This window comes from Trachemys scripta, chromosome 5 (genome assembly GCF_013100865.1).
Source record: "Trachemys scripta elegans isolate TJP31775 chromosome 5, CAS_Tse_1.0, whole genome shotgun sequence".
In the NCBI taxonomy this organism is placed as follows: Eukaryota; Metazoa; Chordata; order Testudines; family Emydidae; genus Trachemys; species Trachemys scripta.
Genome location: NC_048302.1, coordinates 119,678,782 through 119,697,473, shown reverse-complemented (window position 1 = coordinate 119,697,473; position 18,692 = coordinate 119,678,782). Strand labels below are relative to the sequence as shown.

At 41.3% G+C, this 18,692-nt stretch overlaps 1 protein-coding gene across 2 annotated transcripts in view; it reads left to right on the top strand.

Moving 5' to 3' along the window:
• The first annotated feature begins 3,138 nt into the window (after nucleotides 1-3,138).
• The window catches only part of RGS12 (regulator of G protein signaling 12), a 177,496-nt gene continuing 161,942 nt past the window's right edge, over nucleotides 3,139-18,692 (top strand). Inside the window, exons 1-2 of one of the 2 annotated variants that reach the window (XM_034771890.1) lie at nucleotides 3,139-3,312; nucleotides 15,043-17,007. In XM_034771890.1, the coding sequence (XP_034627781.1) occupies nucleotides 15,148-17,007 (1,860 nt within the window). In that variant the 5' untranslated portion in view covers nucleotides 3,139-3,312; nucleotides 15,043-15,147. The remainder of the gene's footprint in view (nucleotides 3,313-15,042; nucleotides 17,008-18,692) is intronic. The other variant, XM_034771889.1, reaches the window with a different exon arrangement.

The following is an 18,692-nucleotide window of genomic DNA, read 5'->3' as shown; positions in this document are numbered from 1 at the left end:
AATGGGAAGCCAAAATATATGGATATCCATGTCCCACAGGTAACCATTAGAGTGGATGAAAAAACACCTGAAAAAGTAAGTCATTTTACCTGTCTATGCAGTGAGATGTGCAATGATAGTAACACCATCCTAGATGTCAATCAAGGAATATCAAAAGGAGCAAACCATGTTCATAAACTTGAAAAGATTTGGAAAAGTAGCATGATTGGCACTGACACAGAAATACAATTTTTTAATACCAGTATCATGTCTGTCCTCAATTATGGAGCAGAGTCATGGAAATCTACAACAGAAATGGATAAAAAGATCAACTCATTCCAAAATAAATGCCCATAGAAGTTCTTCAGAATCCACTGGAAAGAGTTTCTTGCAATATCAGAACAACAGATATATTTAGGACACACTGTAAGGATGCCATCAACATGACTTCCACAGCTAGTGATAATATGACACCACCTGGAAAAAGGAACAGAGGGCAATTTTGAAAAATATTACACAGTTCAATAGAGAAAGAAGTGAAATCCATCAACATGACACTCAGAAGCCTGAATAGACCAGCACAAGACTAAACTAAATGGTGGCAGAAACTGGTGGATGCCTTATACACCTGAGGGGGTGTTGGAGGATAAAGAAAAAGAAAGAAGAAATATTCTCTTATTATTACTTGTAAATAAAATTATCTACTCTTACACTTACATATATGGAAATTTGGATCAGACACAGGTCCGAGATTTTATTACAGGGCAATTACATTTACATAGGAAAATTGGTAGAGAAATTTCCGAAAGGTATGTCATTTCTAATAAAAATTTCATCTTCTGCTAAAGCTTTATTATTTTTAACCAGCTCGGTAGCTAGTCAGAAAACTCTTGAGAAAACATTTTATGCAAATTCTTCCTCCTCTCATTGTTTTGACCAACTCTAATAGTAATGCTTAGTACTTGTAAAAGCAATCTTCCAAACATTTCACAACCTTTACCTCATTCTCACAATAGCCTAGAATATAGGTACCATTATCCCCATTTTGTAGACTAAGAGACTCTGGCATAGAAATTAAAGCCTCTAGCCTGCAAGTTGTGCCACATGGGTAGACCTCAGTGCCAATTTGTTGTGGCTCTGTGTAGTTATATCTACAAGGAACATTTTGAAGAATCTGAGCCTCAGATCATGGAGGGTGTGTGAAATGGGAATAGAATTCCACAGTTCCTGGCTCCCAGTTTGTGAAGAAGTAGGTTCTCAGCACAGTTCACGTTAACTATTCTTTTCTTCCAACATAATCCCTTCCATAATTCCCTTCATTGGAATAGACATTATCAATCTATCTATTAAAGGCTATGGTTAGGTTACACTTTGTTGAGGCAACAGTAGACAAACTACTGCCCATCTTGCACTCCTATGACAATGACCTGCATCATATAGCTCAGTGGCTCTCAACCTTGCCAGACTACCGTATCCCTTTCAAGAGTCTGATGTGTCTTGTGTACCCCCAAGTTTCATCTCACTTAAAAATTATTTGCTTACAAAATCAGACACAAAAATTCAAAAGTGTCACTATTACTGAAAAATTGATTTTCTCATTTTAACTGTATAATTATAAAATAAATCAATTGGAATATAAATATTATACTTACATTTCAGTGTATATTATATAGAGCAGTATAAACAAGTCATTGTCTATATGAAATCTTGTTTTGCATTAATATATTTGTTATTTTCCTAAAGCAAGGTTAATTCTCCTTGGTTGGTATAATTTGGTACTTGGTTTTACCAACTAGAAGGATAAATAAATATGTATAAATATAATGTAAACAATTATATAGCTTACCATACATTTACCCTGATTCTTAATTTTACATTTTTGTTAGAAAATGCTGAATGACATTTCTTATTTATGAGATGATTAATTTTTTCTCAAGTTGCATTTGGATGGAAATAGGAATTCAATTAAAATTCATAAAAACTGTGTTTTACAATTTATTACTTAAAACTAAATTAAATTGTGCTGAATACAAAGAAAAATATCAAAACATGTTTTGCATTTATAATTAATGGATGTATTAGACCAGTGGTTCTCAAACTTCTGTATGGGTGACCCCTTTCACACAGCAAGCCTAGGAGTCTGACACCCCACCCTTATAAAGTAAAAACACATTTTTTATATTTAACACTATTATAAATGATGGAGGGTTTGGGGAGGAAGCTGACAGCTCGCAACCCCCCCATGTAATAAAATCATGACCACCAGTTTGAGAACCGCTGTATTAAACAATGGAAGTATTATCTGTTGTTAGTGAATAGAACTGACTTTAGAACTAGTAAATCTCACCCTCTCACATTTTATTCTTAGATTGAAAGAGGAAAACAAGCTTTCCTGCTTTTTCAACTCCTAATTGGTTTCTTAACTTCCACTGAGCTAGTCATGGGCATCAGCTAGTTGAAAAAACTTAAAATGAAGAAAAGAGTCCCTCAGCACCTGTAGAAGAGGCTCTTGCTTTTAAAAGCCAGCTAAGCACTTCAACAAACTGGCTTCAGGTGCTTCACCAGGGGCTTCCACGAGTTCAGTAGTTCCACTTTCTTTAAAACTAAAACATGTGCGCCTTAATATTTTGTGTATATAATGTTAAGGATGTTCATGGATTACAGGACGCTGAGCCCTGAACTCAGGTTGCAATAATTTCACATTTAATTTGAAATGAGGTTTATTTTTAAAAAGAAACGTATTCGGTTTAAATAAAATCTGCTTTAAAGCGAAAAATTGTCCGCCTCGTCCTGCCTACCTCATACACCCCTCACGCTCCTGCCTTTGCGAGCTCCCAGCCTCTGTTATCCTGAGAGCGCCCTCTGCCGCCCCAGTCCCCCCGCCGGCAGCCGGCCTCGCACCTCGAGCCCCCGTAGCTGCCCCAGCCTCGGGTGCGGGGGAGGGCCCGCGAAAGTCTGCGCATGCGTATTATAACTCCGCGGGTGGAGGATGGGCACGCTCCCGTCCCCACGCTGAGGACTTGTGCGCTGCCCACCGCCCCCTTGTGAGGCGTTGAAGCAAGAAGGACACTACAGCTTCCGGCATGCAACGCGCAGCGGCCCTAGGCGGCCGGCGGCGGCGGAGTGGCAGCGGTGCATGCTGGGAGCTGTAGTTCCCGGTTCTGTATTGTCTCTCTGGTCGGGAACCCGACCGCCACCCCTGCCGGGTGAGTGACTGACAGCTCCCTGCAGCCAGTGGCCGAGGGGCTGGGTGGTGGAGACAGGCGCCCGTCGCCCCGGTGACCGGTGGCGAGTTGGTGACTCGGGGAGGCGCTGGAGTCCTGGGGGACGGCGGTGAGTGGGTCTGGGAGCGGTGCTCCCCCTACTCGGGACGGGGGGTGGAAGGAGTAAAGTGGGGCAGGGGAGAGACCTGAGGGGACTCGGGGGGTGGGGGGTAGCGTGCAGAAGTTAGACACCCCCCGCGTTGGGCGGTGTTGGGTGTGTGCGACGGGGAATGGTTCCGTTCCAAGCTGGGCTTGGGGGGGGGATGGGGCTTGGTTTGTTGGACTCCGATTTCACTGCTTGCTTTTCAAACGGTCCCAACTGACCCGGGTGCTACTTTTCCCTCCCAATCCCAGCGGCTCCACCCTCCAGGGAGGCTGAGGCTGCTTCGATAAGGTGGTTAACGGGTAACACTGTTTTCGAGAGTAGCGTGCAACTGTTGCTTGGCTGGCGGAGGGGGTACAGTAAACTGCTCCTGGCCCTCGAGGAGCACGTCCCCAACTATCCAGCAGCTACCTGACCCCACTCGCTGTTGTATCTGCCTGCCCTGTTAATGAATTTACTTCAGTACCCTTGTGAGGTGGGGAAACGCTATTAGCTCCACTTGGCAGAGACACCGAGAGGTCACTGCTGTGATTGATGCTCCTTTCTTTAGGAAAGAGATTTATAAACCAAAATCTCTGCACATTACTGATAATAATACTTGGCAATTGTGTAGCACTATTTGTGTTCAAAGTGTTTTACATCTACTAATCCTCCCTATATCTCTGGGAAGTGAATATGTATGATTCCATTTTTACAGATGGGGAAAATGAGGGAGAGAGGTTAGGTGACTTGCCCAAGGGCACACAAGGAGTTGGTAGCAGTGGCAGGATACCAGTCCATCTGAAGATATAACTGGCTCTTTTCTTCCTCTTCCTAGTTTGCCTGCACTCTTTTCCGATGTGAGTGCTGGAAGTGAGTTGCTCTGTGATCTTTTACGTAGGGCACCGGTTTCAAATTGTGGGTTGGACCCCAAAGTGGGTCGTGACCCCATTTTAATGGGGTCACCAGGGCTCGCATTAGAGTTGCTGGGGCCAGGGGCCAAAGCCCCACTTCCTTGGGTTGCAGGGCTCAGAACTCAGTTTCAGCCCTGAGTGGAGGGACTCAGAATAGATTACGGGCCCCCCGCCTGGGGCTGAAACCCTTGAGCTTCGACTTTGGACCCCCCCCCCCAAACCCTGCCCAGGATGGCAGGGCTTAGGCTTTGTTCCCCCCTCCTGGGAACATGTAGTAATCTTTGTTGTTAGTAGGAGGTCTCAGTGCAATGAAGTTTGAGAACTCCTGACCTAGGGTCTTAGGTAATTGAGCTCTTTTAAAACTCATCCTTCTCATCACTGCTTCATTCTTAGTTTTGGTTTTCCAGATAATTTTTAACTTTCATCTATAACGCCAAAGCTTGAATGCTTTGAGTCTTCTCTCAGTGTCCTTCTTAAGTGTCCAGCTCTCAAATCCAAACAGGAGAATTGACTGTAGGTAGCAGTTTAGCAATTTAGTGAGGATATATGGAGTTTTAATTTTGATAACACAGAAGTCTTTGGAAGTTGTTGAATACTTTTGCAAACTGTATCCTTCTTTTGATTTCTTCATCACATCTTCCATTAGACTCCCTACACTTATTTCACCTATCAACCATCAAGTAATAGGTGTTGCCTGTCTTGTGCATCTCTTTCATAGGTGGGGGCTCAGCTCCCTCCGACAGCCCCGCCGATCAGCTCCTCCCCTCCCCAGCGCCTCCTGTCTGCCAAGGATCAGCTGTTCAGTGGTGGGCTGGAGGAGAGGGAGCAGGAAGAGGCGGAGCAAGGGCAGGGTGTGCTTGGGGGAGGGGTGGGAAGAGGGGGGGTGGAAAGAGGTGGGGCAAGGTGGGGTTTTGGGGGAAGGGATGGAGGGGGGGGGGGGCCTGGGGCAGAGCGGGGGTTGAGCACCCCTGGGGAAATTAGAAAGTTGGCATCTCTGGTCTCTGTGTTTATTTATCATCATACTTTCTGTCTTCCTAATGTCGATCCTCACTCCATATTTCTTGCTGACATTGTTTGCAGCAATAAGCATGTTCTGAAGTTCTTCCTTAGTTTCAGCCAGTTATACTCAGATCTCATTGGTTCAGGAGCCAAATTTAACAATAAAAATTACCCAATGAACCCCAGCAGTATGAATTCATTGTTTCATTTACTCTCTCTATGTCAGGGGAAGTCAAAATACAGCCTGCTTGCTGGATCCGGCCGGTCTAACATTTCTGTCCAGCCTCCTCTGCCCCCTTGCGATCTCCGAGTCTGGGCCACTAAAAGTCCCGCGGCACAGCGGGGCGCTCAGGCAGGTTGCCTTCCAGCCGTGGTCCCATGCTGCTCCTAGAAGCAGCCAGCTGCTGCTGGCACATCTGTGTGCACCTCTGGTGTGGGGGGAGGTGGCTCCGCGCGCTGCCCCCATCCCCAGCACTGTCCTCACAGCCAGAAACCGGCCAATGGGAGCTGTAATTCCATTTTAATGGGGTTGCCAGGGCTGGCTTAGACTTGCTGGGGCCCAGGCCAAAGCCCGAGACCCAACACCCGAGGCCGAAGCCTGAGGATTTCAGCCCTGCGTGTTGGGACTCGGGTTACAGGCCCTCTGACTGGGGTTGAAGCCCTTGTGCTTCAGCTTTGCCGCCGCCCCCCTGCATGGGCAGTGGGGGCTCGGGTGGGCTCAGGCTTTGGTCCCCCCTCCTGAGATTGTCTAGTAATTTTTATTGTCAGAAGAGGGTCGCGGTGCAATGAAGTTTGAGGACTCCTGCACTACTGTAACAACTGCATTTAGCTCATATGTACATAAGGAAATGTTTCTTTCTGTAAGGTGATACAAAGTTTTCAAGGTAATAAAACACCATATGCAGTCTCATTTACTGAGCTGAAAAAATATTCCAATGTCAATACAATTTGTGAAACCTTTTATCAAATTACGGTAGTAACTTTTTATTGTTATTAATCCTTAACAGGGATACGGAAATGTCATAAAATTATACTTTTTTGCATGGGATCATATTACCATTTATGTTTTCCAAAGGTTATTTAATTAATGGGCCTGTTTTGCTCTTAACATGCATGCATAACCCCTACTAGCATTTTCGAACATGTGAGGGAATCTCCTCTGCAGGTATCTTCGTGTTCAGTGAGTGGTTATTTTGATAGCAACCATGTCATCCTACTTAATTATGTCATCAGAACCCTACAACAAAATTAATTTAAAATATAATTTAATTTAAAAAAATCAGTAACATGCTGCAACCGTTTTTGTACGTACTCTAAATGGATTAAAAACTGTTTTAGTTCCAAATAAATAAAACATAGTGCACTAACTTAGAAGTTATTACAGTACAGTAATATAATGGAGATAATTGGATGTACATTAATATTTTAGGACACTCAAGAGTGTGGCCTAATTGAAGTAGGATATTCCTCTTCTTAAGGCATAGAACTGGGTGTAAGAAAGCCTGGGTTCTGTTTTCTGCCACTGATTCCTAACAAAGGTGGTGTGAGATTAAGAAGTGCTTTACAAACATTAATTAACCCTTGGATGGAAGGCATTATGTAAGTGAAAAGTATTAGGCTTTGTCTACACTGCCAATTGAACGACAAAACTTTAGTCATTCGCAAGTGCTTAAAAAAGCCTCCCCCCCCCCCAAAAGACACAAGTTTTGCCTCGGCAAGTGGCAGTGTAACCGGCTCGTTGTCGGCAGGAGTGCTTACAGCAGGGGATGGAAGTATTTTGTTGGCAAAAGTGCCGACAAACAGCGTTTACACTGCCCGACTTGTAGAAACACGGCTGTGTCACTAAAAGCTGTGTAGTGTAGATAAAGCCTTAGTGTGTGTTTGTTAAAGCTAAATTATTTTCTTGATTCCTAGAAAGGCTATCATGGCAGCTAGATAATTACTATATTAACACATTACTTACAGAAACCACTCTACACTGCCAAATTATAACTGGAATCTACAGAGATGATAAAAAACAATGTTGACCCTTTGGCCTGGTCTACACTGGGTGTGTGTGTGTGTGTGTGGAATTGATCTAAGTTACGCAACTTCAGCTACGTGAATGACATAGCTGAAGTCGACGTACTTAGATCTGCTCACCTCAGTGTCTTCACTACGGTGAGTCAACTGCTGCCTCTCCCCCGTCGACTCTGCCTGCGCCTCTTGCCAAGCTGAAGTACAGGAGTTGATGGGAGAGCGCTCGGGGATCGATTAATCATGTCTAGACTAGATAGGATAAATCGATCCCCGCTGGATCGATCGCTGCCCACCGATCCGGCCAGTAGTGAAGACATACCCTTAGTCAAAAGAAAACAATTTAAAAATAAAGCTAAATTGATATTTTACGTGGTGGTTTAAAGCTGGTCATATTTTGGATCTGGAAGTCCTCTAAAGGGAGCACATCCTAGAGTTGAGTCTTCAGCTGAGTCTTTTTCCAATTCAGGATAATTCATTTCCAAGTACCAATTGCAAGAGGGTGAGACGCAATCTCTGACCATTTAAATACTTCTTTCATTGTTAGAGTAGTGAAATAACTAACATACTTTAAAAGCTAGACCTGAGATGCCAATGAATGTTTTTTGTTTTGTAAAGCATTTAAAGTTTCAGATGCTGCATGCACAAATGTCACTCTTGGCAAAAGAATGTGTACATGTATTTATATATTGCTGTCCATGTTCAAAGTGCTTTACCAATTTTAGTCTAAGTACATGCCAGGAGGTCAAATTATGACTAAAGTTTGAAATTCTTGATTCTTTGTTTTTTAATGATCAACCATAAAAATAATATTTACAAAGGTCATCTATGGCCATTCCAATGTGGATGCACCTGATCTTGGAAGCTAGTAAGTGTTGGGTACTTACCGGTACTTAAGGTAAAAAATATCCATTAATTTTGTGTGCTTGATTTGAGACATCTAGGACATGATTTTTTAGGGTACTTAGAGTTATATAGCACTTTATTTGTTCAAAGCACAGCTCCCTTTGACTTCAGTTGCAGTTGTGAGTGTTCTGCATGCCTGCAAATCACACACCAGGGCAGGGCTGATAAAATTGATTAAAAAATCAGAATATTCTAATTAATAAAGTATTTTTTTTTTAAAAAAAGCCTATTTGAAATTGACAACTTCTATTAAGACCTAAACTTGCTAAAATCTATGAAAATCATTTAAATAAAAAAAATCAAGCAATACGTGTTTGCTGCTAAAATTTTAAAGAAAATCAAACCACTGAAGTGGAGCAGTTTCTAGCTAAGTACCTGGAACCATAGTTTGTTGAAGTGCTAAACCAGCTTTTGACAGCAGTAGCCTTTTCTGCAGGTAGAGAGAGAATATATTCTTTTAATTTCACTTTATTCAGTTGAGAAACCTATTGGGAGTTGAAAAAGTAGGAAAAGCCTTTTTTTTCTCTTCCAGTCTCTGAATAAAAGTTAGGTGTGAGGGGATGAGATCTATCGCTTCTAAAAACTTGAAGGACGTGGTGATCAGAAACAATCAATTCAGTTCACTAACTACAGATAACATCCTTTGTTTAATACATCTGTTAGTTTAAAATGCACAACTGGTTTTGATATTTTTCCTTTAAGTATGCAGCACATTTAAGATCATATTATTTAACTAATAAAAAACAGTTTTAGAATGCTCTTTGTGCATTTTTAGTTGAGTTCCAGTTTCCACCCAAATGCATTTTGACATAAATCATGAGTAAAAAAATAATCCTCCAGTAAATAGAAAATGGCGAATGACATTTCTTAACTTATGTACTTTTTTGTATTTTTTATTATCTGAAATCTAAATTAAGCTATAATTGGTTAAATAAATGTGTATCAATATAGTGTATCCTCCTGCAAAACAGTACTCATAAATTGTTCGCCCTCTATAATACTGATAGAGAGAGATGCACAGCTGTTTGCCCCCCCCCAGGTATTAACACATACTCTGGGTTAATTAATAAGTAAAAAGTGATTTTATTAAATACAGAAAGTAGGATTTAAGTAGTTCCAAGTAATAGCAGACTGAACAAAGTGAATTACCAAGTAAAATAAAATAAAACACCCCAGTCTAAGCCTCATACAGTAAAATAACTGAATACAGATAAAATCTCACCCTCAGAGATGTTTCAATAAGTTTCTTTCACAGACTGGATGCCTTCCTGGTCTGGGCACAATCCTTTCACCTGGTACAGCCCTTGTTCTAGCTCAGGTGGTAGCTAGGGTATTTCTTATGATGCCTCCTTTGTTCTGTTCCACCCACTTATATATCTGTTGCATAAGGCGGAATCCTTTGTTCCTCTGGGTTCCCACCCCTCCTTCTCAATGGAAAAACACCAGGTTAAAGATGGATTCCAGTTCAGGTGACATGATCACATGTCATTGTAAGATCCCAAGCCTTCATTCCTCCCAGCCTGACTCACAGGAAGGCCTGGCTGCAAACAGTGCCATCCACAGTCAGTTGTCCTGGTTGATGGGAGCCATCAAGATTCCAAACCACCATTAATGGCCCACACTTTGCATAATTACAGTAGGCCCTCAGAGTTATAGTTCATATTTCTAGTTTCAGGTACAAGAGTGATACATTTATACAAATAGGATGACCGCACTCAGTAGATTATAAGCTTTGTAATGATACTTTACAAGAGACCTTTTGCATGAAGCATATTTTAGTTATATTATATTCACACTCATCAACATACTTTCATAAAATCATATAGAGTGCAACGTCACCAGGGATTTTTATTTACTTCCCCCAGCATTCAAACTGATGGGGCAGGTATTTGAGTCCCGTCTCCTCTTAATGGGTGTGCGTGTAGGGCAATCAGCAAAGTCTTAGTCCTTTTGTGACAGATTTTCGTTACCAATCTGCCTGGGCCACAGTTGATCAGGCTGGGCCACAGGATCTTTTTTGGGAAGGAGATGACGAGGCACACCAAGAGTCTACATTTTAAACCTTTATTGATAAAATAATAAAATAACAGCAGAGAGTGCTGGAAACGCTCCCACATCACTGAGGGGAAGAAAGAAAGCATTAATATCCCAAGCCCTAATCCACTTTCATACTCCCACATGTACAACCCAGACTGGCCAAGTCTGGGTGGAACGTCAGAAGAAGTGGGGCGGGGAAGGTGGATGGGAGTGCTGTCTTGGGCCCAGGCCATCCAAGAATCTGCTGTGCTCTCTGAGTTGCTTTAGCTCTCAGGAGGGTTTTTAAGTCCTGGGCTCCTTGGGGGTGGGGTTCATTCAGGGCCCTTTGTTTCTGGTGTTCTTTGTACCAGTCCAAACAGGCTTGCTGTGGCCTCCCTGGTTTCCCAAAACATCCCGGCTCTGGAGACTGTTTTCCCTTCTGTTGGCCTTTGCTGTTACTGTTTCATTCGCTCTCATTGTTCTTGCTGTTAGCTCTGCTTAACTTATTTCTTCTCTTCTCCTGGCTGGGTGGGGGGGTTGGACTTCCCCCCTTCTGTCTTGGCAGGTAGCAGCTGGCCTTGGGCTGGAGTCAGCTTCTTATCTTCGGACTGAGCTTGCTAGCTGCAGCATTGAGTTAACCCATTCTCTGCTTTCTTCTTTCTTCCCCCCACCACTCCTCGGCCTCTCGTAAACCTGCAAAGGAATCTTCCATTCTCCATTCACACACCTTTAACCCTCCCCAAAATGCTTTGCGATGCTTGCAACAGTGTTAGCAATATACAGTGCTGATCTACCTTCCCAGGGGACTCCCTAGGGAGAGGGGGCAATTGGGTTGTGACACTTCGATGTTTCACAATGGCTCATTTTGGTTTCTTTGGGCCTTCTTGTGTGCAGGATGAGCACTTTATGTTAATTAATGCTTCTTTCCTGGTTGGTGAGTTACAGAGGCTTACGCTGCAAACACTCAATATAACTTTATACCATGGGATACAAATGTTATAAGTGAGACTTGAAAGCTTGTCTTTGTCACCAACAGAAGTTGGTCCAATAAAAGATACACCCACCGTGTCTCACCAATACATGCAGCATCCTACAAGCATTTCATCAAGTCTAAATACATTCTTATAAACTTAACATCTATTTTATTAATGCTAACACATAGGTGAACCAGATTGGTTTCCAGCTATGCATTTGTCAGTGTTCAGTGAGACTTGGGGGCCTTGGCATAGCCTGGCACTTTTTCTGCCAGCGTCACACACATCTGTAGCTTGTAGTGTAGATGAAAACTTAGTCACAGGGATTCATTTGTATATCTTAGGGGACACCATGATTTAGATCAAGCAAAATAACTTCAATTATTAACCATGTCTATTTTATTAGAAAAGAAAAGAAAACATAAAAGAACACAAGTAACAGTACACCAATGATAGACTGATTACTTGTGTTACAATCTCTTCTGTATGTGTGTTTGTGGAGAGCTTTTAACAGAGATTATAACTATGACCCTACCAAATTCATGGTCCATTCTGGTCAATTTCATGACCAGAAGGATTTTTAAAATTGCAAATTTCACAATTTCAGCGATTTAAATCTGAAATTTCATGGTGTTATAATTGTATGGGTCCTAACCCAAAAAGGAGTTTTGGGGTGGGGGTCGTAAGGTTATTGTAGGGGGAGTTGCGGTACTGCTACCCTTACTACTGCTGCTGGCGGCAGCACTGCCTTCAGAACTGGGCAGCTGGAGAGTAGCTGCTGCTGGTTGGGAGCCCAGCTCTGAAAGCAGAGCTGCCACCAGCAGCAGTAGTGCAGAAGTAAGGATGGCATGGTATAGTATTGTCACCCTCACTTCTGGGTTGCTGCCTGCAGAACTGAGCCTTCAGTCAGCAACCACCACTCTCCGGCTGCCCAGCTCTGAAGGTAGCAGCGCAGACATAAGGGTGGCACGGTATGGTATGATATTGCCACCCTTACTTCTGCACTGCTGCTGGCGGGGCGCTGCTTCAGAGCTGGGTGCCCGGCCAACATCTGCTGCTCTCCAGCTGCCCAGCTCTGAAGGCATGCAGAAGAAAGGGTGGCAATACTGTGACCCCCTGCAGCTCCCTTGGGGGTCAGGGTCCCCAATTTGAAATACTTTGGTCTCCCCTGTGAAATCTGTATAATATAGGGTAAAAGCACACAAAAGACCAGATTTCACAGGGGGAGACCAGATTTCAAGGTCTGTGATATGTTTTTCATGGCCATGAATTTGGTAGAGCCCTAATTATAACCTTGAAAATGGACTGCCTTTGGGGGGTGGGGCATACTTTGGTAAGTTAAGACTAATTAATATTGTTTCCCTAAATTATTGTGAATTCAGTCTTGGTATCTTACTAGATACTTAAAAACTGTTTGGGCAAAATAGTGTATGGGCAAAATAATTTGCTTACGGGCAGGCGGGACCCTGTCTAGTTATTAATAATAACAACAACCAGTCAGTTTATAGATGGGCAACATAAGCAATCTTAACTAAATCCTATGAAATTGAAAAGAAATATTTAAATTTGTTGCTTAAAAGAAGCCATTTAAGGAACTGTCTTGAGATGTGCCAATTATGAATATCACGAACCTTATATCCTACTGTTTTTGTTTACTAATATTTAGCCCCATCTCCTCCCAGGAATCCATGGACTAATAATCATTTGGTGATTAACAGGAGAAACTGTTGGTATTTTAAGTTACAACAGCATTTTTATATCCCAGTAAAATGATAGGACTTTGAATCTAATCCCTTGTCAGTGTCTTAGTTAACTTTTTCTCACCAGTCCATGTTGAAATGTTGGGATATTTCCTTGGTTTTGGTTTCTTCTTAGTCTTCTCCGTTTTTCTTAGCTCTTATGGCAGCTTGCTTGTAGAGCTGGACAGGATATACTGATAAGTGCTTGCTGTTTAAGCAGGATAGCAGAGGTTGTGTGTGTCTGAGAAGTGCTCACTTCAGAGATTTTATACCCTTCTTCCTAGTTCCATGAAATTATAGGAAAACACACCTCTTTCAGGCTTCTTTAGATTCAAAGCTTGTTGCTGTCACTCATTGGCTCCATTACTTGGGGGTTGGTTTAGGTGACACCTTCAGCTCTTGAATATGCAGTCTGTTTAATGAATGCACAATATTTCTAATTGTTTTTGTGGCAGAAAAGCATCAGATAACTTTTAAAGGTAGTTTTAACTGTCTTTTTATTCAGTCAATTTTCTGAGATATTTCTTCAATTTTAACAGTTTAACAGGAAATGAAATTCTGTTTCTGAAAAGTCCAAACACGCCTTTTTATATAAAGTTTTCAGTTTTTAAAACAGTCTTTCAATATTAAATAATTCTTAAAGAGAGTCATTAGTTTAAATAGTTATTTAAAAAAAGTTGTTTATTCTACATGACAGTTTTTGGTAAGATTATTCTTCTTGTCTTCCTGAGTTGGGTGAGAGTTGCTTGAGCACTGTGAGTAATTAATTTTCCTATTAATATAAATATTCTATATTTAAATATTCTTACATTAGTAATTAGTTTAGTAAAGTCATTACATTCTGTGCTGGTACATAAAGCATTTTACTATTACACAGTAATTATATTAGGAGCTTTTTGTTTAGCTAACGTATTTTCAAGTATACATTTCACAAAGGTGTTTGTCATTTCAACGTATAAGAAATAAACATATAAGGTTTTAAACACATCCAACTACTTGTTTTTCCTAGAGACTTCTCTGAATCAAGTTTTTAGAATAATTATAAAATTATTTTCATCAAAGATATTTCTAGAATTCTTTGTGTAGTTTTACCCAGATTTATTAATGCATCCTAAGTTCCTTTTCACAATCAGGTCTCTTCCTAAAACATGAATGTTGTACATGGTTTGTCTTCTTGAAATAAGGATTATGTTTGTATCAAGCTGGTATTTTACAGAAAGGGAGTTGTCCTGGTCTAGATAAGACACTTTTAGGGGTTTGTCCCTTGACTAAGCTCCATAGAGTTACAATCTGTTTGTTATAGCAATTAAACTTCTATTAACTATTTTGTACAAAGCACAAATTTAAATAACCAATCCATCTTTTAAATACAGCACAAAAGAAAATGGTATAAAGATAAAGCAAGGTAAAGTTTAAAATGCAGCTACTCGTGGGGTAAAAAACCATGGGTTTACGGCTAGGGAGGGCTATCTTTTCTGACGTGCTTGTCCGTGGGTTATAGCATCAATTCTGGAATTTCTTTGGTTAACTTTAGCATTTTGCAACATAACTAGCTAAACATAATATGTGTTGTCCTATTTGCAAGTATTATGGCTGTAACATACTTGTGGCTCAGTGGTTCCCAAACTGTGGGTCATGATCTCAAATGGGGTCATGCTATTAGCATATGGGGTTATGGTGATCTCTAATGTGCCAAGGACGCCATTTTGCTCCGCTCAACATGACCTCTTGAATATGGTGCATACAAGATCACGCTGAGAGAGGACACCATTTTGCTTTTCAAAATGGTGTTGTCCTTGCTTTCTGGGGTTCCATCAGGAAACGTAATTAAAATGGGGTTGTTCTGTCAAAAAATTGGGCGGGCCCTGTTGTAGCTATATCTTAACATTCAGTAAACAAGTTGTAACAACTTAATATTTTAAAAGTTATAATTGTATCAATATAATTTTTGCATCAACATTGAGGTCTGTCCACCACAATTGTTCAGCTTTGCTTTGGCATTAATAAAGTAGCAAGAGATCATGATCCTATGCCAATATTTAATTATTTTGATATCTTTTATAGTAATTTTGATAAATGTATTCCCAAACACTAAGAAGAACAAAAAAGGAAAATATCAAGTATTAAATCAATTTTTATTTATTTATTCTTTAGGACTTCTGCAGATGAAGGAACTGGGATGCCAGGAAAGCACCTAAGTGAAACATGAATAAGAATTGCATTAATTAAGGGCTCCTCCTGTTCTAGAGATTAACCAAAATGTATAGACCAGGGGAAACAGTGAAACGCCGACTCAATATGCATGCTCCTCCTCGGATAAGAAGTGTGGAAGTTGCAAGAGGAAGAGCTGGCTATGGGTTCACCCTTTCTGGACAAGCTCCCTGTGTTCTTAGCTGCGTTATGAAAGGAAGTCCTGCAGATTATGTGGGACTTAAAGCAGGAGATCAAATATTTGCAATTAATGAAATTAATGTAAAACAAGCTTCTCATGAAGATGTGGTGAAACTAATAGGAAAATGTTCTGGAGTCTTGCACATGGTCATTGCTGAAGGCAACAGTCATATTGACTCATGTTCTAGTGATGAAGAAGTTGGTTTTTATGATGGGAAAGGATGGCTGAAGCCAAAGCCTGACTCTAAAGCCTTGGGTATAAATAGAGCGGAGAAGGTTGTTGAAGAAATGCAGTCTGGTGGAATTTTCAACATGATCTTTGAAAATCCTAGTTTTTGTGCTGGTAATGCAGAGAATTCAGTATCAAAACAAAGATCCCTTTCTGAGACTGCTGCTACTAAATTTGAAACTGGACATGAAAGTATAAATAACAATCCTAATCTACTTTCAAAGGAAGAAATATCCAAAGTGTTGCATGATGATTCAGTTTTTCAAATTGGACTGGAAAATCCAGAAGACTTTGGGTTAGATGCAAGTATTTTAAATGTTGCTATGGTGGTAGGTTACCTAGGCTCGATTGAACTTCCTTCAACAAGCTCAAATCTGGAAAATGACAGTTTGCAGGCTATTCGGGGATGTATGAGACGCCTTCGGGCAGAACAGAAAATCCATTCATTGGTGATGATGAAGATTATGCATGACTGTATTCAGCTCTGCAGTGACAAGTCTGGTGTAGTGGCAGAATATCCTGCAGAGAAACTGGCATTTAGTGCTGTGTGCCCTGATGATAGAAGATTTTTTGGGCTAGTTACCATGCAGACAAATGATGATGCAAGCTTGGCTCAGGAAGATGAAGGGGTTCTGAGGACATCTTGTCACGTGTTCATGGTGGATCCAGAATTATTTCATCATAAAATTCACCAAGGTATAGCAAGACGTTTTGGACTGGAGTGTACAGCAGATCCAGACACAAATGGCTGTTTAGAATTTCCAACGTCATCTCTACCTGTTCTTCAATTTATCTCTGTCCTCTATAGGGATATGGGTGAGCTGATTGAGGGAATGCGAGCAAGAGCTTTTCTTGACGGCGATGCAGATGCTCATCAGAATAATAGTACAAGCAGCAACAGTGATAGTGGTATTGGAAATTTTAACCAAGAAGAAAAAAGCAATAGAGTTTTGGTGGTTGATTTAGGAGGCAATCCAAGTAAACATATTCCTAATAGTGTATGGGAAAATCCAGTTGGAAGGGGACAGAATCAACATGCTTCCCATTGGAATGGCTTCTGTCAAGAACAAGAAGGAAACACTCATTTAGAAATAATTCAGAATGACAAATCACAAAATTTAAGTAAGCACTTAAGTCCTTCAGCTCGTATTGAAGTTCCATTAGTTTCTTCTCGAAATTCAGTGCCGCCATCCAAGAAAAGTATTGTAGGCATAGGCAATCAGAGATGGTTGCCTGTTCATGTCTTACAAGAATGGCAACATGGAAATGCCAGTGACCAGGAGTCTTATACAGATTCTACAGATGGCTGGTCAAGTATTAACTGTGGTACTCTTCCCCCTCCAATGAATAAGATTCCAGCTGACAGATATAGAGTTGATGGCAGCTTTGGTCAGCCCCAATTAACATCCCATACAAATGAATGGTCTAAGAATGTTTTTTGCACACACAAGAAGTTTGGCCCTCAACGCAATATTAGAAAGTCTAAAGAAGCTAAAAAGGTAAGAATGTTCATATATAGGGTACTGCAAAACACTCTGAAGTTACACTGTTACACAACTTAAGTTTTATTAAACATATGTAACTTTTGTAATTATAAAATTGTACATAGAGGTGTTAATATGGGGACCTTCTGAGCTATTCGTCTCATCCTCCTCCTTTGTCATCTCTGCAAATGCCACAAATGGGGAAGGCTTAATAATATCCTGTTGCATAAAAATATCTGTTAATTAATATGTTAATTAATTCCCAGACACAAAAGAAGTTAAGATGATGTTAAAGTTGACAGAATATTTCAGTAACTTAAGGATAAAACACTGTACAAAGAACATTTGTTGGGAAAATCCAACCTTTTTAAAAAGGAAATTCAGAGTAGAGGTAAAATTTAAATATGAACACTTGAAGAAATAGAAAGTCAAAGCTAAACTTACTTTACTATTTCAAACTTCCAGACTTTTAATAGCTTTATTTTGCTAATGACAGTGTTCGTGTAAGGATTTTCACAGATATGTGTCTATCATAATTTAATTTCTACAGAGTTTTTGTTTGGGAGTTACTTTAGTTTTTAAAATAGTCATAACATCAGACAGGAAGAGAAGGCATGGGGTGTGGAACCAACACTTGCCACTGTTTCTGCAGACTTCCTGAGATCTGCAGGAAGGGAGCCCTAATCCTGTGCACCCCTTGAGAACTTTTGCAGGGGAGCCTCTCTCATGTGAATCTAAGGAGTGTCACAGGAGTAGAGTTCTGACAGGGTATCTTACGAGGATTTTGGGGAGCTCCCCCACCCTCCGCAAGCCTTTAGGCACCCCAGGAGCTTTAGGCTACCAATGCTTATTAAACTCCTAGGAGTGACTGTGAGACTCCTAATAAGCCTAGTGAGGATTACATGCAGGTGGGAAGCCTCTAAACTAATCTAAGGCTTGTAGGAGGCAGCGGTGTGAGGCTCTGATGAGTCCATATGGAATCTGCTTAAGGGCTGCAGTGAAAGTGAAATGGCCCCTGCTCTGCTGTTGCCCCCAGGCCTCTTTCCCCACTCTGTGCTGCCAGCATGCCACTTCTGTGCTGCCCTGCCATATCTCCTTTCTTCACTGTTCCATCAAATTTGAGGCTCTTGCATGCCCCAGGCCTCTTGTGGAATTGCTAAGGAACTGTAGGAAAAGAACACCCCAGGAGCTCTGAAAAAGTATGGGGATGCTGGGACTGACAGTTTCCATTTTCATTTTTGAAGCTGGGTCTGGCAAAACAGCAGGCTTGTATAATTGTGATGACCACCACTATTTTAACTTCAATTTTGGTGGGAAAATACTCCTTCTTCTTTGATGCTTGCACGTGTCCATTTCAGTGTAAGTATTTGTGCGCCCACACAGTTGCCAGAAATTTTCCCATGGGAGTATCCATTGGGTTGGCTCTAGCGCCTTCTGGCATTGCACACTGGTATAAGGCCCTGCTGACCCTGCCATCCTTCAGTTCCTTCTTACCGCCCATGGTAGTTGCTGGAGCCTCTCATTGCTTAGGCAATCTCATCCCTTAATGGTTTTTCTCAAATTTTAGTGTAAATTGTTAGTAGTTTGTTAGTTTTAGATAGGAGCTTTGTCCTTCGTCCTGGTGCCGAGGCATGCCTCGGCTGACGGGGTTTCAACCTTATGCTGCATGCAACAAGTCTATGCCTTTGAGCGACCCGCAC